Source organism: Orbicella faveolata, unplaced genomic scaffold (assembly GCF_042242905.1).
Source record: "Orbicella faveolata isolate gen_17 unplaced genomic scaffold, um_ofav_v1 contig_26, whole genome shotgun sequence".
Taxonomy (NCBI): Eukaryota; Metazoa; Cnidaria; class Anthozoa; order Scleractinia; family Merulinidae; genus Orbicella; species Orbicella faveolata.
Window position 1 is genome coordinate 2803706 of NW_028301554.1, and position 25933 is coordinate 2829638.

Below are 25933 nucleotides of genomic sequence, written 5' to 3' on the forward strand. Positions count from 1 at the left end.
TAACAAAAAGACCATCACTTAAAAACAAATGAACCTGAAAAAATTTGACTGTCCTAAAAAACGATTAGCTTTCTGTTTGTGTTTCTTCTTCTTAGTAGGATTGACCAAAGCCGCAGCAAGATGTATGTTAGGGAAAAATAAACAGGTGTGAGCTTATAAGACTTTCAGTCAACATCGAGTCCTGCAAAAATTAACACTTTTTAAATTACGTGATGCAACAAGAAAACCACTCAATGATAGGTGACAACGACAAACTTAACCAATCAGATTACAATAAAATGACATATGAAACGTAAAATGTTGGTGTACTTCATATCAACATTAAGAATTCTCTTTCATATCGTTCTACAAACTGAACAGGAAATTTGACGATGTTATCGATAATATTTTCAATTGTCCTGTCCCTTTTCGGGCAGGGTTTATGTGCTCCAGCTGACCCGGTGTTTAAATTAAGCGATGCAGATTTTGATCATTTCCTTAAAGACAAAGAAACCATGTTGGTTGACTTCTACGCGCCGTGGTAAGTTCATATTGTCGCCAGTTTGAAATTCTTTCATGTAGCATTTAAACAACGAAAGGAAGATTCTGAAGAGACCTGAAAGTGAGTGTATCTTTTACGAATAAAATGAAGTAGATCGTTTTGTCATTGTTTGATTTGAATCGTTGAATTTAAGACAAACGGATTATTATAAAGCCAGTGAGATGTTTTATTCGCAGGTCATTTACCATACAGGTAGGGCAGTTCCTAACTTTCCTTTATCTTCTTTTTATTTAATCTGACCTTAACAAAATACAAAATATTGTGTACATATTTTTAGTTTAATAGAGACAAGTAAACCTCTTGGAAGCCTTATTGAACGAGACTCTCATTTTAGTAGTAAATTGAAACGAACTTTCAAATGAACTTTTAGGAAAATCAGATCAGCATATTGACAAATGAGTTTAATTTGTCTTCTTGGAGAATTCAGGATGTTTTCTTTTCTTCCAGTTTTATTTGTCTTTTACATGATTTCGTCCATTGTCTGTGAGTCGTCACCAAGTACAGACACTGATTCATCATTAGATTTGTTTTACTAAACGATAAACACAACAAACCAAACTTAACCTCACGTATGAAACAACATTGTTTTAAGACCTTGGAATCAAATGAAAAACTAATGCCCACTCCTCCCTTGTTAGGTGCAGTGATTGTGCCAAACTGAAGCCTGATTTTGAAGGTGCAGCTAAAGACTTTGCACGGAAAGGAAAATTTGTTTTCGCCAAGGTTAGTGTTTACGATGACCGACAGCACCTTTACCACGTTTGGAGTTCAGTTATCAACATGGCTGTCGCAGTTGCATGATGGTTAGTGCGCGAGCGGTCTGGGTTCTATTGCTGGTCGGGTTAATTGTTATGTGTCCTCGGGTGATAACCTCTTACTAACCGAGCGCAAGGGCGGTACTGGGGAATATTGGCCCGAGATCGTGGCAGTACGGACCAAGCGTAACGAGGTCCCTACAAAACACGACCAGGGGCCAATATTCCCCAATATGGCTTGAGCAAGCTAGGTTAGAAAGTAGTTTATTATATGGCACTCGAGCTATGCTTGTTTCAGTATTTTTCTGTTAAAACACACTTTAGGTCATTTAAATTCAAAGGGCTTCGCTAGGGTGTGATAAGTGAAAATAAGACGATAATAAGGTATCGTCGATTTTACTCCACAATATCTCCTTTAAAAACAAGGGGAACGTTTTAACTGAAACGAGATCAAAAATCAGATACCAGATATGGTAGATAAAATTAAAGCTTAATTTAGGCCAGTAACTTTTTTAATTCAACCGCTTCACAGATTGACTGTTTCGGCGAGGGAAGGAGCATCTGTGAGAACAGGTTCAATGTACACAGCTGGCCGCAGCTGAAAGTATTCCGAAAAGGGCAATACGCTGGAGAGTACAGCGGTAACCAAGACAAAGGTAATATAGGTCTGCATTAAAGTTAAGAAGCGGCTTTCATTTTGTTAACAACCGCACACTGCTACGCTACTCAATATCTACAGCAGAATAGATAGTGAGTAGCGTAGCCAATCAGAGAACAGCATTCGTGATATAATGCTAGTAGATTTACAGTAATGACAATTGTAATACTATCTACTTTGGTGGAAAGTAGTCGAGGATGGGGTAGGGGGGTAGGTTGGAGGAGTGGATAAGAGACGGTATTTCTACTAAAGGTTTGACCGACTCCCTAAAATATTTTTTCTTCCCTTTTCTCCGTCAGCTTCTATTGAAAGATTCATGAATGAACTAATCAAACAGAAAGTCCCAAGTGACATTGTACAAGATGAACCCGCCTCAAACCAGCCCGATGGCTATCCTTGTGGACCTACTTGGACACAGAATGGGTGGAACTTTTCGCAAATGAGCCCTTGCAACATACCTTATCAGAACCCACCAGGCTGGAAAAGAGGATAAATGAATCGTCAAATCACAAACTTGAAACTTTGATATGCGTAGCAACTTCTATATTCGAGCGCAAGATTTAACGACTTGAACATGAATACGAGGCTGCAAAATTATAGCCTCGTTTTTGTGTTGAAGCAAAAACTAACTTGCGAGAATCGAATGAGGCAATTTCAGAGTTGTTTTTGCCTGTGTTTGAAAGCGGACCCTGGTGCAAAACATTTCAAACGAAATTAAGTTGCACTACTTCTTCCAATGAACGCTGTTTTGAGGGGGCTAGTTTAGAAACCGCTGAAATTGTAAAAAAAAAAAAATGGCGAACACCCGCAACAAGAAAAATGTTACAAGGTAATTACAATATAATTTTATCTATAACCCGTTCGGCCATTTTTAAGATTTCTTTCCATCCTTCTAGATTTTGAAGCTAGTAAATTTGTTGCATTGAAAACGGCAACTTTTTACTGGATATTCAACTTTTATCCATTGTAAATTAATTAAAAGAAGGCAGAAGGAAAATATATATTTTTTTAAGGATTTCCTTACCAGGTTTTAGAAGTAGGTTAGGAAACAGAGCTTAATTGTGGAACAAGGCGCGATAACTGCACGCTATTACAGGTTTAAGAGTGCGTCACAGTTTGTAAGTTAAAAATTTTATCTATCTTCGTTTTAAATCATAATAAAAAAAAATGCCAAGACAAGTACGAAAAAAAGTTTATTTCTGGAGGTTTTATGTCGAACGAGCCACCAATTAAATAGGTCTACATCGCGTGCAAACTCTTCAGTAATGACTCTTCGCGTTACATATCACCGAGTTGTGATTTCGACGAACTTGTGTGAGATACACTGTACTAAAACCAGCTGTTTCTTTTTTCCCCTTTGTTAAGAATCAAAGCACGCACATCCGGCTTCAATACTCAATTTGAGGTTCACGATAGCGCGTTTAAGACCGCCCTTTGACCTGCATAAAAGCAACATCTTCAACTAACTTATCAGAGGTATCTTCAAATCGATTTACACACTTCACGATACGTTTGATCTAAGGCGCTACGCTTTCGGCGTAATGCTTACTTAGTACCCTGTGGTAATTGTGTTGTGTTCGTGGTTAATAGCAACCAGCTGATTAAATGCTGGCGGGGACTCTACAATAAACTTACTAGCAGCCCATCCAGGGGAGTACAAATACTCCTAAATACTCATATAAGCTTCAGTGGTACGAGAAACGTTTTGTTTTGGTGCAGTGACTTTAAGACTTCACCTTGATTTAAGGCGCTTCAGCTACGATATTTGCGCGGGGGTAATTGACAGTTGAACGCTTCACAAAGCACCCTAGTTTTATAAAGCTGTTAAAATAGACCGTTTTCAACAAGCCGCCTATTGTCAGCTGCCTCTTTTAAAATTCTGACCAGCTGTAATACCCTTCTTAGCCATGAAGATGGGTTTAAATAATGTGTCGACACCAAGCTGCACAATACTCCACGGGGCGAGTGAGAATAACAAACTTCTAAGTTTTAATTCAACTCTACTTTGCACTGATTACATTAACATTTTATCTACAATTTGACTAACACTGAAAACCTTTTAGCAAACGTTCTATTTTTTTCTAACAACAACAAAAAAAAAGCCACGACAGACAATGCCTAGTTAGAAATAAGAAGCATACAAAAACATACAAATGGAGTACAAAAAGAGTAAGAAAAGTTAATGTTTGTCTGTAAGTTCGCATAATTTTTATAATAATTTCTGCTTTTTACTCCAAAGCTAAGTCTTTTACGTTTTAGGCGAAACTTCACGTACTGTCCTTGAATCCTCTCTGGACAAGAAATCAATATGTCTGTAATTCTAAGATTATCCTCTCACAAGATCAATTGTTTGCTTTAAGCTATAACAAAAATAATCAGAAGGAAAAGTTGTTTCCTGGCCAAAACTGTCAAGGACAAATTAATAATTTTGCTTCAATTTATTATCACTTGTTGTCTGAATGATCCACGTCTTCTACATCAGAGGTGTCAATTTGACAATCACCACCCCACTCGGGTTGACAGTGGCACTGAAGCTTAAACTAAATATCCCAAGATCCTTGTGCTCAAACAGGTCACGTGCCACAGCACGTGAAGCAGACAATCCAACCTAGAACAACGGACACAGAGATTTGATCGTCAATGTTCTACACATTACTTTAACCTGGGACTACAGTGGAACCCCGTTAATACGGTCACCAACGAGCCATGAAAATTTGGCTGTATCAACGGGGTAGCCGTATTAACAGGGCAGGGTGATTTAACCTCATGACTGGTCTAAATTGAGTTAAGTCTTCACAAATATATCACAATTGCACTTCCAAACAACTGTTCTTTAGCTGAGTGAACATCGGGAATGCAGATATAACTTTAAAAAAAATCTAAACTTCAATCAGCACATATGATATTAACAATAGACAGATGAACATAACTAGTTTGAGTGGCCGTATAAACGGGGTAAAATTATAAAGATTATACAGACTGGGATTTCAGAATGTGGCCGTTCGCTGTATTAACGGGGTGGCCGCATTAATGGGGTTTTCTTATAGGAAAATGTATGGCGTTTCGCCGGGACATAAAAAAGTGGCCGTAATAAAGAGGTGACCGTAAGGCGGGGGTTCCACTGTATGTTAAACAATTTTGATACCAAATCGAGCGATGAGGAGCATTGCTACTCTCCCCTGGATGGGATGCTAGTCCCTCACAGGTCTCCCCCCGCCCTCCCAAGGAATATGTCAGGTTGCCATAACAACTCACCAGTACCCATTTATGTCAGAGAGGCGTTATAAGACCTGAGAGGTTCGCCAAAGAAGGCAACACAAGGTTGAATCCAGACTGTTCGAGTATAGCTCGCTAACCATTTAGGCTAATCCTGGGATATGTTTCACAAGCTAAATTTCTTACCAATTGAAAACTCGCTTCCATTATTTCTGGCGTAGAGACAGAATGTGAGAATAACACCACAGCTACTGAGCCGTCAGTTAAAGGTCGTGCCCAGATCTCTTTGTTTCCAACCTAACATACAACATGAGAACATTTCTCACTAAGCTGGACGTAAAATCAGTTAAAGATCAGAGTAAGGCAATTAACACTGTCATGGTAAGATATCTGAGGCTGTCTTCTTGAGATTGTGTTGTTCTGTTTGTGTTGTATTGATTTTTATATAAACCTTTTCAGCCAGCGCTATGCTCAAAATATCAAAAATTCTTTAGGACTACAGCACATATCTCTTAGACTAGTTCTGAGATTTTGGTTGTACAAACATAGACTTGGATTTTCGCCATTCTCGCCATCACCTATTTGCTTGACAAGGTGCTAAGACGCAAATGATTGCCGTGTAGTAGAAACGGAGAAACTTGGGTCTCTTAATCCTCGAATGAAAACGTCCTGTCAGGTAAGATACGAGGGCTGAAAGCCCTTCTTTTATCTAACAATTAGATTATGAGCTCGAGATTTCTATCACGCATAGAAATCGAGAGTGAATAATCTAATTGTTTATTAGCATAAATCTACTAGTCGTTCAAAAGTTCATCTACATCTTCTTCATAGGCACTTCAAAACGTAAAGAAGCGGCCGTCATTTTGTTAACAAGGGCACACTGCTACGCTACTCACTATCTATCACAGAATAGATAGTAAGTAGCGTAGCCAAAAAAGTGAACGGAATTCATTATAGAACGCTAGTAGATTTATACTAAAACTCGATAGAAACACGAGTTACCACTGACAGTATTTCTTGTTCTCCCAAACTTCCCCCAGCTTGTTTAGTTCCCAATACAATTGAGTTAACAAGGGTAAAATTTAAAAAAAAGCTCCTGTTCATGCAATAAAATAATACTATATTTCACATTCTTTAATGCCTTACCAAGAGAACTCTTCGACCCATTTTTCCTAGTTTGTCTTGATTGACAGCAATCACTTCACTGCAAAATATGGTAAGTGATGTCAGAGTCGTAGATAGCATAAGGCAAAGTCTAACTTTTATCCCGAATTTAAAACAAATATCTTGTTAACTGGAAAATAACCCCCCAAAAAACATTTGCCACAATGTTGGTTCTTATCCTGCCGCACAAGCGGATTCAGTTTACTTATTCCTGCCGTAAGTTACATGACTAGACCTCTCTGTCTGGGCCATTCCAGAGTACAGAATGTAATGAAGTCTCCATGCAGAAAGTGTAATGGAAATCGGTGACAACTTTTTGGTTACAACTAACGGAAAAGATTCATATTTAACAATCATATTGATCTTTAGCAGTACATAAGCGATGGGCAAATGTGACTGACTCTAAATTAAACAATTTTCATGTGGCTAAATGTGATTTAGGCAAAGTTAGACTCAAACCAATGCAGTCAGCGGTTTCCCCTTTTACACTACGTGACTTAAGGGGCGGCCCTCTGGAGATTTGCAGGGCTGTTGTGGCACATTGTATTGCACGTGCTGTGCTGCCAGCTGATCGTTGCGGATCATTAGCTTTGTATTTTGGCGAATCTTTGCGGATTCTCGCCCCTTCCCGTCCCTCCCTCTTAGTCGCTGGTCTCTAGGTGAGTATGGGTCAGGTACGTTGTTTCCACTGATTCATTCACTGTCACGGTGCCAGTTAGCGGCTGCCTTTGGGGGTGGTTCCCGCTTCCAGGGTTGCCATGGATACCTCCCCTTCCGCTCACGGCTTCTGCTCCCCACTAACTTTTCAGGCACCAGTTCCCAAGCTCATCTATTTGTGATGAGTTTAATTGCTGTTACAAAAACTAATTTTATGTGAAATGTCATGGAAAGAATTGGTAATTATTATAGTTTCCCCATGGGGTATATGATCTGTGTCCTCCCTCGCACTCTCTCCCTACCCACCCCACCCCCTAACCCTCTTTACCTCTCACTGAAACCTAACAACCTAATGAAACGTTTCCTTTATAACTTCAGTGCTGAGCTTTGCAGTAAATTAACATGTTCTTTATGACACGTGTGCAGTAACTCGGAATTTGTTCAAAGAATACTAAATTTAAATATCAGAAATCATCACCTGTTTTGGAGAATCTCTTTGGCCCAAGGAGAAATGCTACGAAGATCAGTGGACATTATCAATGGCTAAGAGAAACAAATAATATGCGAAAACATTATTTACTGCGTATTAAGTACTATTAATACTTTCCACACTAGCTATCTGTATTTTGCTTGGCTTTACACAACCTGGTGAATCACAAAAGCTGTGGGATAAACTCTAGGTTACCGTCAGATTCTAGATGCTTTGACAGTGGGTTCAGCAATTAAAAGTTATTTTGAAAAACTTAAAAGTGTAATTACATGCAAACTACGTGTACCATAGGCCCTTTGCATAACTGGTGCCGAATTTGAATAACAGTTATACATCCTAAGCCTCACATTCATACAAAAAATCCTGTCTGGAAACATAAGTATAAGGCTAAGGATGTATAAAGAATTGGTATTAACATTTAGGCACCATTTATGCAAAGGATCTATTGAACTCTTCTAAACTGATCAATCGCCCAAGTTATGAAAATACAAGGCAATTTCCAGCTAAAATATACATGGGAGGTTAAAAGCATGTAGTTAATATCTTTGAGGGATAATTGAAAACAGGAATTTATTGAAAGAATTTAATAAGTTTTCTATTGGACAGGGCTCTTGGCCAGCTGATGTCATTTGTCACTCATCAATCATCTATGATAGACTCCATATTTATTCAGCTGTTAGAGGTAAAATGAATTTGAGTTATATTACCCTTAGATACTGGTAGATATTGGTACCTTACAGGGGCTTTTTTTCAAAATTTCTGCCAATCAATCCTGTTACTTAAAAATGGGACTCCCTCCAACCCCTGGGACTACTCACATTACTGTGTATGTATTGGCATACACCTTTCAATAACATGCACACTACACTTAAACAAGAGCATTCCCTGACTCAAATCAATGATCACAATCACATTTTTTCGCTATTGTCTATCATCTTAGCAGAATTTAAGAGAAACAGCAGTTCCCATCAACAGGTTCAGAAGATCATTTCCAGGGGTTGTAGTAGACTTAAATTTTAAATTTTTAACATTATCTTAAATTTTAAACTTAAGCGTTTGCACATTAATTGAAAAGTGCAGTAACAGTAAATACAGTCTGTGAAAGTGTATAATCCATTTGGACACCAAGTCTACTTACTGAAGCCATGATGGACCACATGGCAAACTGTGCCTTGGATTGTTCATAACTTAAACTAAAGTCACCAATAATAAGCTGAGGATAAAAGACAATTACATTAAATTTTACATCAGGTAAATAAAAATGTCCTTTGCAATGAAATTGCTGCTGCAGCTTAATTTTGTGGTTTTGGAAGAGCAATGTTTGGCAACGCTTTTCCAAATTTGATAATTTTGCTTAACATTTTTTTCAATGAGTCACTTTCTTTTCTTGGTAAGAGAAAACTTTTGCCAAATATGTGAAACTTTGATGTTGAGAAACATTTTATGTAACAAGGTGCACTTGCATAACCTTTCTAGTATGCTTTGCCAGTACATTTGTATACCAGGCTTGTTTCAATTGGTCTAATGCTCTGGGTTTCACCAATTGGAAATTCCATCATTTATACAATTCAAGTGACTGCACCTGACTCGCTGATGGACTGGCTGAGTGACCAAGTCACTGAGTGACACACTAATCACTGACTGAGTGAATAGTGGACTCACTAGATAGCTTGCTGACTGACTGACTGACTGACTGACCAACTGATTGACTGACTGGCTGACTGATTGATTGATTGATTGACTAACTGACTGACTGACAGATTGACTGACTGACTGTCTGACTGACTGACTGACTGACTGATTGACTGATTGACTGACTGACTGACTGTCTGACAGTTGGATGGACAGACAGACTAGCTAGATGGCTAACTGCTGACTGACTGATTGACTGACTGACCAAATAACCAACTAACTAACTTACCAACACACTAAATGGCTGGCTGAGTGTCTGACTGACTGACTGACTGACGTACTCAGTCAATCAGTCACTCATTCACTGATGCACTAATAGACTGTATCTCTAGCCAGTCTTTGTTGTTGAAAAAGAAAACGCTAATGCTGGCAACACAGGATTAATCTAGCCCCATTGACCAGATATTTAGCCTTCTAGTTACCATATCAGGATCATTCCAGTTTCCAGGTCCTGCCACAGGAATCATCTCGTCTTGATGGTCACCATACCACTTAATTATTGTTGTCACACTCTGCCAAGAATCCTTCAAAATAGACACCTCAATGTCACTCTGACTATTATTCTGTGCATATTATTAAGTATAACAATGGGTAAATAAACAGGTTGGACATTGTATCTGCACTGCCTTTTGTCCAAATGGATGAAAAACACTGACTACCTGACATAACACCAAAGGTTGTATGGAATGGTTATTGCACAAATCAAAATTTGCAATACCTGAATATCATCATAGTTTCTCCACAAGTTGCAGTTTTCAGCAATCCATGTATAGTTAGGCTGAAAAATTACACAAAATTAATTTTACAACTGACATTAAAAGTTTATGCTTTTTTTCCCCAGAAGAACTCATCACAAATGAGTTTCAAGGGGCACTAAAGAGTTACAAATGAGTTTAAAGGGACACTAAAGACTTTTTCCTTAATTAGATAATAAGATTTACATGTATGTGTAGATGCATACTTCTTTTATATATTTTTTGGCCATGTGACAATTTTCTAAGTGAACTTTTACCTTCCAGACCTTTTGCATTTTTACTTATGTACTCTAATAACAGGACCTCCTTTGATACCAGTGTTTATTACACTGACAGTGTTTATTACACTGTATAAATAAATATTAGTATTATTATTATTATTTACAAATACTCTTACCGTTCTTGTGGAACTTTGGTAAGCTGGCCAGCTACAAGAAAATACTATTGGTCTCCCTGTTTTGTTAAGAGCTTTAGTGACCATTGGGTAACCCGTGTCCATCTTGTCAGGGTCACTATAACAACCATCCAGCTTAAGATAGTCAACTCCCCAGGCGGCAAATGTCTAAAAACATGCAAGAAATGAACAACAAAATCAGTGTTTACAAGAAAAGAATGTAGCACTTGCCACTCTCATAAGAGACCAAGTAGTGTGGTGGCCACCTCTTTGAGGTAGATGTGTGAACTATACATGGGATGTCCAAGCTAAATTCAACTTGCTTGCCTGGAAAACACTTCTCCAAGGTGGGGCAAAATACTGTAGTTACCCTTAAAATAATTACTAGATTGAGAGTTAACAACTGTCAAGTCAGTGCTATACAGGCTAACTGAAGAACTACAGCTAACTAGGCTTTCTGGATTGCCTATCTGTAGCTATACACCACTATTCAAGATTATTCGCACCATTCATGACTATTCAGACTATCAAATATGCATGCAGTTGCCATGCATTAATACTATTCACTGTTTACTACATGTATTTGGGTTTTCCAGCTAAACTGACCAAGAGAAACATTAAGATAAACTACCCAGTCAACTTACATCCATATCTTGTTGAATGTGATCAATAGTTCCTGGGTATCCTGCACATGTTTTGGTCCCATAATCTGAGAAGAAATGTTTTGACACAATTACAACATTTATGTTAGGGTCAGTGATCTAATCATGAGTGTGGACGACTCCAGATGAATTGGTTCCGATTTGGGTGCAAGGTCTCCATAAAATGGCTGAGATTGTACTGACCACACCCAGACAGCTCCCTAGAAAAAGTCCCAAATTGGAATTATTTAATTAGCCAAGGGTATTTTTCAACATTATGTACCCTTCAAATGACTTTCACTAGTAAAAATAATAATTTATTTTTTTCTAGCAAACTGTTGATCTCAGAGCCGTTCCAACTACATCTGAAAGATAGATCTTATAACAACTAAATTTAAGAAGATGTGTCCTTTGTGCAAATGCTTCAGGAGCTTTCTTCTCAAAACTATCTACCTGCATATATTCCAAACTTTAATCCTTTTGAATGAATCTGAAACAGAAGAAAGTATTTTATTTAAAATTGACAATTTTTAGCTTTGTTAGAATGTCTAGGAATAGTACATGATGAACATGGGAGAAAAGTTGTTTTTTAAGCGCAATCTGAGAGTCACGTCTTAAAACATTTCTAAATATCAAGAAGAGAGTTGAAGATACAAATCGATACAAAGGAAACTGAAGGTAGCTGCCAGCACCCCTCTGTTCTTGACAAATTTTCTCAATTGGGAGAAAATTTTTCAATGCAATAAAACACTGTCTTGACCATTTTGACATATAAGATCTTCTCCATCAAACCTAAAAACCTAAGAAGAAAATGGACAAATAAATTCATGCAAATCAAGTGAGCAGAATTTGGAGATAAATCAAGGCAGTATCACATAGCTGATGATTTTCTTTATTTTTGTCACAGATTTGCATGAAAATATATTGGAATTTTAATGTCGAGACATCATATTTCACTCCTGGGATTTAAAGGGTCCAGAGAAAGGGTCCAGAGAAAATGTATCGATGAGCTGGGAAATTGGAAGCACTGCATCCAGATGAATGAACAAGGTCTCTTTAGAGGACAGTTGGATTGATGATATATATCGGCCAACAGTCAGTTGAGTGTCAGTTGAATAATTATCAGTCGAGTATTCATCGAATGTCAATCGAGTATCAGTTGAGTATCGGTCCGTATGTCGCATCTTACTCAACCAACACTTGACTAACACACATATCAGCTGATATATCGACCAATACTCAACCGATACCAAAACAAAACTCAACCAATAATCAACTGACACTCAACCAGCTGTCATTTGGTCATGTATTGGTCAACACTCAGCTGATTCAAGGCCGATACAAGGCCGACATATTGACCGAGTGTCCGTTGATATATTGGTAGATAGTGTCGACTAAAACACTACCTACAGTAAACATGATCTGGATTGATCAAGGTAAAATCTTGATGAAATATGACAGGCATTAAAAGAGCAAGGGAGTGATAACATGCTTACATAGTCACCAAGAGCTTTCATTCCACTTGGAAATCTTGTAGGGTCTGGTTGTAACTGACCATCAGAAGTGCGATTGTGAGACATCCAACAATCCTAGAAAATAATATCTTTCATTACAAGCCTGATAAAACTTACTCCAACAGATAACACAGACAAACCACCTTGGAAAAGCAATAAGAACTACTTAAAACTCATGAATAGCAATATGATTTGACCCAGTTAATTTATTACAGTTGACTACCACTTATTGAATGGCCATCTTGCAGCTGTATAAAGTAACCCCTTCCCTATCTATAACATGGCCAGGATTTTTTCTCATCACCATGTACTTATCAATACACTAATAAATACAAATTTTTTTTCCCACGGGCGGGAGGGGGCGGGCATTGAGGAGAAGCTGGTCAACTCAACTCTATAATGTGATAATTAAGAAATAGGAAACATGCACCATGTTTTTATTGAGTTTTAGAAACACGAGTGGAAGTTTGGGAGAAGGGGAAATGCTATGGGAACACGAGCCGTAGACGAGTGTTTCCACAGCTTTTTCGAGTTCTCCCAAATTAAACTTTCACAAGTGTTTCTATAACTCAATAGAAACATGGAGAACATGTTTCTATTTGTCTTAGAAAACACCACAATGAAACAAAGGGAAACAACTTGTTTACTTTGATCATCAAAATGTAAATTCTCTTTGCTCACACCATCATTACATCAACAGCTCATGCTAGTTCTGTGTTTCTATCGAGTTATAGAAACACAATATTTAACAAATCAACGCGTGTATTTTCTTAGGGCTGTTTTCTAAAGTTCTACAGAAACTTAGTAGTACAGTCTAATCAAACTAATACAAACAGACCACAACAAAGCACCATTTCTGAAATTTTCAATTTCCAATTCATGATAAATAATTACTCCACCAGGCCTCAAAACTACCAGTTGCGTTGCTACAAAGATGCCCAGGCGAAGATGCTAGGGCAACCGTATAGTGCTCAAGACATGTCTGCGTAAATATCCATACCCTTCTTACCAACATGTGTGGTTTGAACCTCCTCCCTCTAGAAATCCCAGTTTAGCTTCATTCCTTCCTTTAAACTTTTGGGCTTTGAAGACCCTACCCGTCCCAGTCAGAATTTCCCATGACTTTCCAGAGGGTGGGCATGGATATTTTCTGGAATGGCCTTATGGTTGATAATAGGTCAGAAGATAAGTACTCACATCAATGGACACGTATTCATAGCCAGCCTCTTTAAAACCATCCTCAGCCATGCGATCTGCCATCTCAAAAATCAGCTTTTCACTAAAAGGGCAAGGATATTATTCATTGTCTTTGAAACCTGTTTTAAGACTGTTTTTTTTTTAACTGTTTATTCCTGATCCTGATCGGATAAATTTAAATCTATGGTCAGGGTTTAAGAAATGGCATGCTATTCTGTTCTGCATTTATCACCATTAAACCTGTACAAATACACAGTACATGTACATGTAAGGACTCAAGCAAACCTGAACATTAACCCATTCCAAATGGCCACCATAATTTTGTCAACAAATGCTGAGAGTTGATCTCCAGCACTTCAAATTACTTTAGAGTTAATTCTCTTCTTTCCTACAACTGTAACTATAACATTACAACTGATAACTAGATAGCTTTACCCAATGCAATTTTCTGGATCGTTTACACAGTCTATGTTGCAGCGATATCTCTCCCAATCCATCCATCCCACTGAAATCGGAAAGAAAAGTCAAAGTTAATTTAATGTTTCACTTCCCCTTAAGCCTACTTTTCTAGTTTAATTCTCTCTCCTTTTGTGCTAAATATTTTGTCCAGACACTTAGGCTAGAGATGTTTCCCCCTTGCCTTGTCGGAGTAAGAAAGGGCCCAACACAACTCTGCCCCCATGCCCCCCCCCCCCCCCCCCCACAAGACAGAACCACCATCACTTTGTCCCTCATCCTGCCCCACCCCACACCTGTCCCCTTCCCATAGCCCCCGCCCCTCCCCCCCCCTTCCCCCTTAGAGTACTGGATTGCAATTGAATGGTGATAAAGATCATAATTCAAAAATCGTCCAGATTTCTGTCTCGATCTACACTGAACTCTCAATATCAAGAACGGAAATGATATAACCTTGCTATGAATATCGTTTTAAAACAATGTGCTTATTATCCCAAAGGACATCCTGCGAGAGGTCTCTTCGATCTTCCTATAAGGGACCTCCACTCGCAAGGTACCCAAAGGACTAAGAAATATATCAAAGCTGAAATGTACTAACCTTGAAGATTAACTCTCGCGTTTGAATATATAAACTTATGACGTTTTAATTCAAATGTAAAACAAATGAGTGATGGAGATTTAAGTTAAAGTCGGGTGAAAAGAGTTACCAACTACAGCTTGCAATCTGCTGAGAATCATGTGACAAGCCAGCGAACTAGGGGATCTACAATGATCAAAACGGTACAACGAAAAATACGACTTTTAGACGTCATGTTGCTGACTTACTTGGTGGTGTCCGAGCTAAACCATTGTTTAGAGATTCCACAACAATGCACGCTTGCAATGTTAAGACAGAAACGATTACGATCGTCAAACAACTGCGAGGCGCCATTTTCATTCACTGCAAACAAGAGCTACCAGTCTCTTTCGTCCGTGTGATCGGTCACGCAATGTAAATGATACTGATCATGCGAGAATTCACGGTCCTGTGCGTGAGGTCTGGTCACGCTATGCTAATGAGATCTATCACGCAAGCATTTATCCTGTGCATCACACTACGCCGGAGAAATTTGAAAACGCAGCTTCATTTCTCCGGTTTGGCCTACCGTCCACACTAATCCGTCACGAAAACAGAGCTTTTTGATAATCACGTGGTTGTCCTGTCGGAGACTTTCTCAACCACAGATCCAAAATGATCTGTTATCGTGGAGTCTTCGAATTCCTCAGGCGTAGTGTGGAAGGGAGACATTGGAAGCATTTTCAGAGTGAAAACGCCGCTTTCAAATTTTTCCGACGTGGTGTGGACGCCGGGGGCTACGTTAAATTTAAATACACGACCCCACAAGCTTTTAGCTTTAATTATTATCGTGTTTAAATAAAGTTTATCTATCTATCTATCTATCTATCTATCTATCTATCTATCTATCTATCTATCTATCTATCTATCTATCTCCATAAAAAAAGGAGGGGTTAAAAAAAGCGGTTTTGGTAGCTCTTGGAGTGTTCAGCCTTAAAAGGTCCACAGCGGGAGCTTTTGCGGTTCCTTTTAGGATATTGAGCCAGAAAAAAATATATATTACAGGAGAGAAAATGTCTTGTTTTAGAATTGGTACCTCAATTAGGGGTGAAAAAAAAAATTCAAGCCACGCCCACAAAACAGGATCTTAGTACCTCTTAGGCGTTCTTTTTCAAAATTGTCGGCGAGCACCCACGTCCTTTTTATATGGGAGTCCCCCCCCCCCCCCCCCCCCACGGAATAGACGGAGCCTGAGCGACAAAATCCCGCTTAGGTGCGCATCACCCGGCGAGTGTCAGATTTTGCTTGCCCCGTTAGATCCATGTTACGCCGCAAAATGTAATAGAGTGTGTGCACGTGACGTCATCAAATTCTCAAATCCAAAACTAAAGAGCCCCTAGACGTTTTATCCTCATCAGACATAAGAGGTACTAAATTTATTTATATCTGTTTGCAACTTTCCAGCATGTTCAGCTCAATAGCGTCCTTCGTTTGGAAACCAGTGCATTTTGAATTTCGGAGTTATGGCGGTGCTTGACATGAAGCTAAGATCGCGCTTGTCGAAAAATATACACTTATCTCGTGATTTTTAGCCATTTTAGGAGTTAAAGTATTAGGAAAAGTGCTTTTGTAAATGTTTGTTTGACTCGGTTCTGATAATCAGTTGTCTAAATAGCCATCTGAAATAAGTTTACACTATTTTCCGGCCGCCATATTGGAGGACTAAGGAGGCCCTCCAACATGGCGCCTCCATACTAGGCTCTATAATTTTGCGCGGAACATTTCGACGAATATTGTTGCCTACGAGGTGGCTGTATTGTTACGTACGAGGTGGCCTCGACTAAAAGCCTGATGGTTTCTAGAGGTCACCTAGCCTCACATTAAAATATTTATAAATACTGTACATTAAGTAAAAAGGTAAAATAAACAGAATGAATGAATGAATATCTCAACTTTGGGACAACGCACACACCTTAAACTTGGAGAACTGTCTTCCTAATTTATCGTCTATAATATTACCATTTCTTGACTTTATCCACTGAATGGCTTTTGATTTTATCTTTTATTACGTGACAATGCACACACTCTATAACGTCACCTCGTCTTTTACGGCCAGTCTTTTTTGTCCCGGCGAAACGCCCATACATTTTCTCATAAGAAAACCCTGTTAATCCGGCCACTCTGTTAATACGGCCAACAGCCACATTCTGAAATCCCAACTGTATAATCGTCTATAATTTTACCCCATTAATACATGATATAATACGGCCACTCGAACCAGTTATGTTCATCTTTCCATTGTTATTATTGTGGGTTTTGATTGAAGTTTTCAACTTTTTGTAAAATCATACCTGCATTTTGAATGCTTATTAAAGGGTAGCTGTTTAGAAGTGAGTTGTGATGTCTCTCAAGAAGTCACTTAAAATAGACCAGTTTTAAAATTTTGATCCTATCCCCGGCCGTCAGTATAATACGGCCACCCCGTTAATACGGTGAAATTTTCATTGCCAGTTGGTGACCACTGTATTGAATCAAGTGTAAAATCTTTCAGTTTCAAATGGTGAAGGTTAAAGCACTCAATAATCGAAACTCTTGAAGTAACATCTTAAAAACAGTCAATGACAAACCACAAGCTTACAATATCATCTACTAACTACAATAACTCAGTCAATGTTCAAATATATGTTTATATGATCAAAAAGAGTCTATTTTTGATCGGGATTTTACCCGCCCACTCTTCCTCGAGTCATTTTTTACCGATAATTTATGAAAAAAAAGTTTTCCTTTCTTACCAAGTTCTCGGTCATGTTTTATAATTATGTTTTTATTAATCATATTTCTGGTTTTCAAATGATCTTCTGCAAAGATCACGCGCAGACAGAAATTTCGTTTCTTTTGTTTCCGCTTGGCACGTCAGACGCTGTGAAACTGAAATGGTTTTGACGATGGATAATTTATGCTAGAAACACAGTTATAAGCAGTAACACACAGACGCACCTCTACAGTTTTTGTTTGGAAGAACGAAAGACTGAACACAGGCTTCTGCGCAACGGTAAGTTTGTCGTTATTTTTCTTTCTTTGTTTCGTTTAAAACGATGCATTATTTGGGCTTCCACTGATAACATTTAACATATTATTCGAGATATCACAAAAACCTCCTCAAATTATGTAATGCTCTGTCGTGTCAAGACGCGGAGTTCCGGGGTTTAAAACCTCTGCTAGCACAAATTTGCTAGCAGTCTATTAGTGATTTGCCCTAGGAAATGCTACATGACCCGCCCGACCACTTCTTCGGATTCCCTACGTTCAGGTTTATGAATAGACTACAATGATCAAGAACGCACCTTTATATTTAGTTGACAAAGAAACTGCCCACCTACCGACACCAAGTAGAACTTTAAATCGTACCATGATACTACAAACAAATGTTCTTTACCGTGTACATGTACTGCATGGCTTTACTGTGCCACCAATACGGAAGTCAGTTTTGGGATGTTCTGTACAAGCAACATCACTTACCGATCAAACTCTAATTCATTCGTTGTTATACAGCTTCATTTAGCTCCATTAAGACTTCTCTCGATTTTGTAATGATACTATTTCTCGGAATTTTCAGACACAAGCCGACTGTTTCAGTTTCGACATTTTCCAATGCGAACTTCACTGTGGTAAGAAAAACTAATTTCTCATTTATTTCAACCAGTCCGAGTTAAACTCAATACTGTTCGGTAAAACTTTGTTTCATTTTGTTTGATTTAAAACACGGGTAACCATGGCGCATCGAGGTAGACAATTTACGCGTATCACTTTACCCTGCTGGGGGAATGAGGCACTGAATATAACGAAGAATAAATCTGAAGAGGTTGATTTTGTGACCTGTTCTTAGCTCCGGGGGAAGAGTTCAGAGAGGAATCACGATTCACTGTTTTTCATTCCTTATTACGGCATTAATTTTAAACGAGTCCCGCATTCCACTAGCCGAATAGTGCAAATCATGTTTAAACCTCAAGGTGTATACATTCCGTATCTCGGCGTTATAGTTTAAACCCATCACACATACGCACCAAACACATGCATTTGTGATTATCATCTGTTTTCTTGGAATTTCGCCGACAACATCCAAATGTTTCGTAAGTTCTTTGCACTTTTCAAAGGGGACACTACTGACGTAAGAAGTTTATATTGTATTATTTGCTCCGTTAGTTGAAAAGTATGTATTTGCGATATTCATAATATCACATGGCGAAGTTTAATCGAAGAAATTTTTCCTCCAAGTGTTTCACTCAAATTTCGAAGCTTTTTCGCGCGTATTTCAAGCTTAATTTACCTAATCGCTCTGATTTGGGTACCACTGGAAAGATCTTTTCTTCCTGCAGAACTTAAGTATAAATGATGCCAATTATGGTCAAAGGTGATGACGTCAGAAGGGGAACAAAGGACAATGCTCGTCAAGGCCGGTTTCGGCTGGCACAGGAGCCAAGATAATTGAAGTGTGTTCCCAGCACTGATTTCTCCTATTCACGGTCGATAACATATTTAGTAAAGAAAGGACGAATTTATAATTTCTTCAGGTTACTTTTTTTATAATGGTAAGGTCTGATAAAGCCTGAGCACGAGGTGAAAACCTTCTAGTCTGAGTCGGACTAACGTGTCCTATCTTCCATAAGGTGGCCAGCTAGGAGCCAATACCAGGCTCACCTCCAGCATTAAGTTCGCCGGTACTCATTTATACGCGTAGGTGGAAAGAAGTACAAAAGTATAATGTTATTTTACACTATGGAGCTTGAGTGGTATTTTCTTTTCACAGGGCTTATAGAGGAGGACGAAATGAACAATCTAGTCTACGTTTTGGAAGTCATCTGTGTTGGTTTGGCTATTGCAACTTTCCTTCTCAAAACCGGTCGGGGTGTAAAAGCTACAGAGGTCGCCAAAGAATGCTTGATTTTCGTAAATAATGTGGTGCCGAAAAAAAAGGAGGAGAAATTTGTTAAATCAGTTACCATTGCTCTCTATGGAACAATCTTCCTGGCGTATTTTCTTATCTCTGATGACACAAATGCCGTAAAATACGGCAGGCAACTTCTTGACATTTATCACGAGTGTGGAAAAACAGGCGAAGAAGGCATTCTATCATTAAAACTAGCCATGATCTATAAAAAACAATGCAAATATGTAGAGGCAGGAAAACTTTATGAGAAAGCAATCAAGATCATGAGAGAAACTGGTAACCGGAGAGAGGAAGCAGCCGCTTACAGAAACTTAGGAGTTGTGTTTTCATCTCTTGGTGAATACAATAAAGCTAAACAGTATCTTGACAAAGCACTTACGATCACAGTTGAATTTGGTGACAAAGCAGAAGAAGCAAGCTGTTACGGAAACTTAGGAACTATTTTTCTATCCCGTGGTGAATACGACAAAGCTAAAGAGTACCTTGAGAAAGCACTTACGATCAGAATTGAAACTAATGACAGAGTCGGAGAAGCAAGCTGTTACGGAAACATTGGAACTATTTTTCATTCCCGTGGTGAATACGGCAAAGCTAAAGAGTACCTTGAGAAAGCACTTGCGATCAGTATTGAAACTGGTGACAGAGCTGGAGAAGCATTCTGTTACGGAAACCTAGGAGCAATTTTTGGATCTCGTGGTGAATACGACAAAGCTAAAGAGTACCTTGAGAAAGCACTTGTAATCAGAATTGAAATTGGTGACAGAGCCGGAGAAGAAGTCTGTTACGGAAACTTAGGAACTATTTGTCTATCCCGTGGTGTGTACGACAAAGCTAAAGAGCACGTTGAGAAAGCACTTGAGATCGGAATTGAAATTGGTGACAAAAAAGGAGAAGCAATAGATTTCGTGAATTTAGGAAGTATTCTTCTATCTCGTGGTGAATATGACGAAGCTAAAGAGTACTTTGAGAAAGCACTAGCGATCACAATTGAAATTGGTGTCAGAGAAGGAGAAGCAAGCTGTTACGGAAACTTAGGAACTGTGTTTCAACATGCTAATGAATATGGCAGAGCTAAAGAATATCATGAGAAAGCACTTGCGATCAGGAGAGAAATTGGTGACAGAAAAGGAGAAGCAGCTGAGTACGTAAACTTAGGAGCTAAGTTTCTATCTTGTGGTGAATACGAGAAAGCTAAAGAAAATCTTGACAGAGCACTTGAAATCACAGTTGAAATTGGTGACAGAGCAAGAGAAGCACTCTGTTACGGAAACTTAGGAGATGTGTTTAAATCTCTTGGTGAATATGACAAAGCTAAACAATATTTTAAGAAAGGACTTGTGATAAGTAAAGAAACTGGTGACAGAGCAGGAGAAGCAGCAGATTACTACAACCTAGGTACGTTGTTTGATTCTATTGGTGAACCTGTCGTTGCTGAAGATTATCTCGAGAAGGCACTTTCAATTAATCAAGATATTGGAGACCTAGACCAAGAGTTTGAATGTCTTTGTGCACTTACAACGGTGAAGGCAACCAGAAAAAAAACTCAGGAAGCATTTGACTATCTGGTCTTGAGTATGGAGAAAAGCGAAATTCTACGTGCTTTTCTAAGAGACAACGATCAATTTAAAGTATCGCTTTCAGATATTCGCATCTTTCCTTATCGGAATCTTGCTGCCTTCTTTGTATTTGTGGGGAATCCTAACAAAGCCCTTTATGTTGCAGAGTTGGCACGCGCTAGGGCCTTGGCAGACCTGATGGCAACTCGGTACTCTGTTGAAAGGCAAATCTCTGCTGATCAGCAATCTTGGATTGGCATAGAGAATATTATGAAACAAGAAAGCAACTGCTCTTGTCTGTACATTTCTAATTATGAGAAGAAAATTTTTTTGTGGATTCTCAAAACAAGCGGAGTCATCCATTTTCGAACAATAACAGTAAATGAAAGCAACATCGCTGCCGGATCATCTGACAGCTTGGAGGATATTTTTGCTAAAAGCCTACGCAGCTTTGGTATTGTACCTGAAGAGGATTGCGAAGATCGATCTTTAAATGATATTGGGCCAAAACCAGTCGTCTCTCCGGAAGAGGAGCTCGCCACTTTGCGACAAGGAAGGGGTGAGGATGATCCCGAACTGAATCTAACCTTGTTCTACAATATGATCATCGCTCCTGTGACCGACTTACTTGAGGGGTCCGAGATCATCATTTGTTCCTAATCCCTGCTTGTGCCATGTTCCATTTCCAGCTTTACTTGATGACAGTGGAAAGTACTTATCAGACACGTTTAGGATTCGCATTGTTCCTTCCTTGACCACTCTCAAGTGCATCCAGGACAGTCCTACTGACTATCACAGTCAGTGTGGTGTTCTGATAGTCGGTGATCCTGAGGTTGGTAGAGTACGTTACAATGGTCGTCCTACAACCTTCACACCATTACCCTTTGCAAGAAAGGAGGCAGAAATGATTGGCCGACTGCTCAGCGTTCCGCCTTTGTTAGGAGAGAAAGCAACCAAGAAGGTGGTACTTGAAAGGCTTCCTTCAGCAGGTCTGATACATTTTGCTGCACACGGTGATGCCGAAAGAGGAGAAATTGCCCTCTGTCCCGTGCGGTCTACTAAGAAGTTTCCTCATGAAAAAGAGTACCTTTTGACAATGTCTGACATTTCGCAAGTTCAACTGCGAGCCAAACTTGTTGTACTTAGCTGTTGTCACAGTGGACGCGGGAAGATCAGAGCGGAGGGAGTTATTGGAATTTCTCGTGCGTTCTTAGGATCCGGTGCACGTTCAGTGTTCGTGGCACTGTGGGCTATAGAGGACGACGCAACAGAGCAGTTTATGAGTCGCTTCTATGAGCATCTTGTTCGTGGGGAGAGTGCCAGTGAATCTCTTCACGAGGCCATGAAATGGATGAGAGGTAACGGCTGGCCTGAAGTGAGGCAGTGGGCACCATTTATGTTGATTGGAGATAACGTGTCATTTGAGTTTGAAAAATAAGGGTAAGGTTTTAGATAAGATAACAATAATTTTATACATTCTTGGATTTGAAGCCAGTATCCTTTAACTTGCATTTCATTAGAAGTAGCAAGATCCCGGCAAATCATGCCAATTCTGTTTGAAGATTGCTTCAACTATTTGAGAATGTCTTTTAATATGACCTAATTTAATTTGGAAGGCGTACAATGCACTGTCAGAAAAGTGCTCTGTTATTGAAAGGAGTTTTCACCATGTGATAAACTCTCGACTAGGTTAAGCTTCTGATGGTTGGATTTCAGCAGCCAGGCCTATGTATTCCGGTACAAAAAAGGTTGACCAATGATAGAAAGTGACGTGGTACCTTTTCAAAGTCGGATAAAAATGCAAAGATATGAACTTCATTCAAACTCTTTTATTCTCATAGTTCAGCAGTGATTACTCTAAAATCGTCTGTAATAGTCAATTTAGCGTCCTACCCTTTAACGCTGCCAGATTCAGAAACTGGGTTTTTAACGGTGCAATAGAATATAGGTTTGTCAACTCTATTGACCAATCAGGGCACGCGTAGTATCTCTGGTATTTTATAACAGTCGATAGCAACCACTGGCGTATTTCTCAGTGCTATAAAATCACCTTAGTTTGTTAATCCATGGCCAATAAGCACTCGTTTCAATCTCTCGGATCGCGCCAAGTAAGAGCCAAACCTTGTTGGTGGTATCTTTTGGACCAAAATTAGCTTCTTAGAACTGAGGAAGCAGCGTCTTTAATTCTCTATGAAGGCTTACTTGAGGTTACTTTACCCCGGGGTGGGGGGACGAGGGTGCTTGTCGTACCTTTCAGGGGTTAAGAAAACGGTTTTGGTACCTGTTAGGGTGCTAAGCCTCATAAGGCGCACGGCGGGAGCGCACAGAGCCGAAAAAAAATATGACCGGGGATAGTTGATTTTCAACTTTACGAGTAGAAGGTATTTGGAGCAATCGTCTTTAAGGCTATTAAAAATTATGAAAGTGTCAGTTGATTTGTTGTTTTAGAATTGGTACCGTTTAGTAGTGAACAAAATTAAAGCCACGCCCACAAAATGGGATCTTGGTACCTCTTATGTTTTTTTTTTCAAAATTTCCGACAAGCATCCCCGTCCTTTTTACATAGGAGTCCCTCCTGGCCTTTACCCTGTTTACATGAAGAAGGAAACCATTTCAGTTGGCGAGTGAATCTATTGCTTACTCACAGTAACTGGTTATTTTCCTGTTCTTACAGACATGTTGTGCATCAGCCTCGTACTTGGGTCTGACATTGAAATCCAAGATGGCTGCCACGAGGCATTTCCCCCTCGACCCGTCTCCTGCGTACGAACAAGTTTTAGTCAAAGCGACATTTTAATTTCTGAGTAGAATAACTCCGTTACAAGACTGATTAATGTTATAGGAAAGTAGAAACAAGTGATCAGTTAGTAAGTAAGTAGTCAGTAATAAGTGATCAAGACCTGATTTCCCCTTACAAGATCATTATATTTTAAACAGACATATAATGAGAGGAATGAAAATCATGAACTAGAAGATATTGTCTTGATGAACTTTTAAATTCTCAGAGCTAACATGAACGGAAATGTATGGTAATAAGAAGAGAGAAACGACATTTTGAGCTTAGGACTGAACTGAAGATCACTGACAAGAGGATTCAGCAAACTTAAGTTTTCCCATGAACCTTTTGAAAACGATGCGTCGTTAAGATAAACTAAATCAACATATGGTTAGTTTACATGGTAAAAAGTCGTCGCAGGTGGAACAGTTACCCCCATCCTCCTCGAACCAACCTGTACTTAGCGTTTATATCAGAAGAGTTGTCCATTCTGACCGCGGCAGACATTGGCCACCTGGAGTTTGGTCATTCTCCCTACGTCTCTATTTTTCCCTGCTAGGGGTGGGTGGTGATATATGCCCCATGCCTTCAAAACCAGTTGTTTTCCACCAAGGGGCACCCTGTTGCCCGAGGTTTCTCATGTGCTAAGTAAACGGTTCTCTCTTATTGATGAACCCTCCTGCCATACAGAGCATTCCTCCTCGTAAAACGGCCCAATGTTTAAGTTTTACATGCCGTGTACCGTGTATTACACTGTGATGAAACACGACGGGCATTTGAGAACACGAGGGAGATGTAGAAAACACGAGTGGCAGGCGAGTGTTTTCTACATTTCTCCTTTATAGTAGAAACAAAGAAACTGTTTTTCTCCTTCTCTAACAAAACTGTTGACTAGAGGTTACGTGGCGAAACACAATAAAACACGTTTTGCTATGTTTTATATTTTGATAAAACATGGCTTTTTTACCAATCAGAGCGCGCGCAGGGTCCTATCTCTATTATAAACTTATTTCAATTACAATCAAATATTTTAGTAAACCGTAGTAAGAAAAAACTAAGAAGTGTAAATAAAGTTCAGCTCCTCGGCCGTGCTTGTAAATAGTCAACTGTTGTCTCTTCTGCCTGTAGGAATTTCCCATCTTATTTTCATCTGCAATATGTAACGATGACTTAGCTTAGGTTGTCTTAGGAAAAGTAAACACATATATTTGAACACTTTTTACTACCATGTCACGATCGTTAATTTGCTGTCGACGACATTTGTATGATTGCGGCTTACATTGATACGTTTCTAATACATTTGCTTTCTTATATCTTTGATATATTGTACTTGTCGTACCTTTTAGGGGTTAAAAAAGTGTTTTTGGTGCCTCTTAGGGTGTTAAGCCTCAAAAGGTCCACAGTGGGAACTTTTTCGGTATCTTTTTGAGTATTGAACCGAAAAAATAGGACAGGCGATAATGAGTTCTGCAAGCACTGATACCTCTTAGGGGAGAAAAGAATTGCAAGCCACGCCCACAAAACAGGATCTTCGTACCTCTTAGGGGTTCTTTTCAAAATTTCCGACGAGCAGCCCGTGCTTTTTATATGGGCATCCCTCCCGGGGTCTAACAGTCCAGGCATTCCCTTACTAATGTAATCTGCTGACGCAAATATCAGATTAAGCTAGATTATAAATCCTGTAAACCATCACGCAGTGGAGCAAACATGTCTTGGTTGTGTTCTGCGCAACAGGATGTTAGTCGTTATTTTCTTAAAAACAATGCTTAACTTCAGCTGGGATGAGTCGAAGATATTAGTAAGCGGCAATGTAAATCCCAATTGCAATAATGGGTATGTCTGTAACATGCACTGTAACAATGCACCTAACAATACGCATGCATTGTATGATATTAAATAATACAGTTCTTATTATGATACTACCAGTGGCGAATCCAGACCTTGACCTAAGGGGAGATGGGGGGGAG

At 39.2% G+C, this 25933-nt stretch overlaps 4 protein-coding genes across 5 annotated transcripts; 3 read left to right on the forward strand and 1 right to left on the reverse strand.

Moving 5' to 3' along the window:
* The first annotated feature begins 313 nt into the window (after positions 1-313).
* Positions 314-3145, forward strand: LOC110065043 (uncharacterized). Its single transcript, XM_020772149.2, has 4 exons — positions 314-520; positions 1180-1264; positions 1829-1952; positions 2254-3145. The coding sequence occupies exons 1-4, from the start codon at positions 372-374 to the stop codon at positions 2445-2447; spliced, it is 552 nt and encodes a 183-aa protein (XP_020627808.2). The 5' UTR covers positions 314-371; the 3' UTR covers positions 2448-3145.
* Positions 3146-3920: 775 nt separating this feature from the next.
* On the reverse strand, positions 3921-15099 carry LOC110065038 (alpha-N-acetylgalactosaminidase-like). Of its 2 annotated transcripts, XM_020772144.2 has the most exons (14): positions 14956-15099; positions 14110-14179; positions 13675-13756; positions 12460-12552; positions 11417-11453; positions 10967-11031; positions 10326-10490; positions 9892-9951; positions 9596-9697; positions 8620-8694; positions 7470-7534; positions 6317-6374; positions 5357-5467; positions 3921-4562 (listed from the first exon to the last, which is right to left on the reverse strand). In XM_020772144.2, exons 1-14 carry the CDS (start codon positions 15065-15067, stop codon positions 4428-4430), a joined length of 1230 nt encoding a protein of 409 aa, XP_020627803.2. In that variant the 5' UTR covers positions 15068-15099; the 3' UTR covers positions 3921-4427. The 2 variants fall into 2 exon arrangements, with proteins under 2 accessions (XP_020627803.2, XP_020627804.2); XM_020772145.2 differs by lacking the exon at positions 8620-8694.
* Positions 15100-19447: 4348 nt separating this feature from the next.
* LOC149107647 (uncharacterized) lies at positions 19448-21850 on the forward strand. The gene has a single exon (XM_089296061.1). It carries the CDS (start codon positions 19448-19450, stop codon positions 21848-21850), a length of 2403 nt encoding a protein of 800 aa, XP_089152187.1.
* Positions 21851-21934: 84 nt separating this feature from the next.
* LOC149107648 (tetratricopeptide repeat protein 28-like) lies at positions 21935-25286 on the forward strand. The gene is made up of 2 exons (XM_089296060.1): positions 21935-22630; positions 23865-25286. Exon 1 carries the CDS (start codon positions 22095-22097, stop codon positions 22626-22628), a length of 534 nt encoding a protein of 177 aa, XP_089152186.1. The 5' UTR covers positions 21935-22094; the 3' UTR covers positions 22629-22630; positions 23865-25286.
* Positions 25287-25933: the final 647 nt, after the last annotated feature.

Coding starts and splice junctions, on each gene's coding strand:
- LOC110065043 (XM_020772149.2), top strand. CDS start 372: ATGTTATCGATAATATTTTCAATTGTCCTGTCCCTTTTCGGGCAGGGT. Junction 521..1,179: donor GTTGACTTCTACGCGCCGTG/GTAAGTTCATAT, acceptor CTCCCTTGTTAG/GTGCAGTGATTGTGCCAAAC. Junction 1,265..1,828: donor GAAAATTTGTTTTCGCCAAG/GTTAGTGTTTAC, acceptor ACCGCTTCACAG/ATTGACTGTTTCGGCGAGGG.
- LOC110065038 (XM_020772144.2), bottom strand. CDS start 15,067: ATGAAAATGGCGCCTCGCAGTTGTTTGACGATCGTAATCGTTTCTGTC. Junction 10,491..10,966: donor ACATTCAACAAGATATGGAT/GTAAGTTGACTG, acceptor GCATGTTTTTAG/ACATTTGCCGCCTGGGGAGT. Junction 9,698..9,891: donor GAAACTATGATGATATTCAG/GTATTGCAAATT, acceptor TCTATTTTGAAG/GATTCTTGGCAGAGTGTGAC.
- LOC149107647 (XM_089296061.1), top strand. CDS start 19,448: ATGTTATTTTACACTATGGAGCTTGAGTGGTATTTTCTTTTCACAGGG.
- LOC149107648 (XM_089296060.1), top strand. CDS start 22,095: ATGATTGGCCGACTGCTCAGCGTTCCGCCTTTGTTAGGAGAGAAAGCA.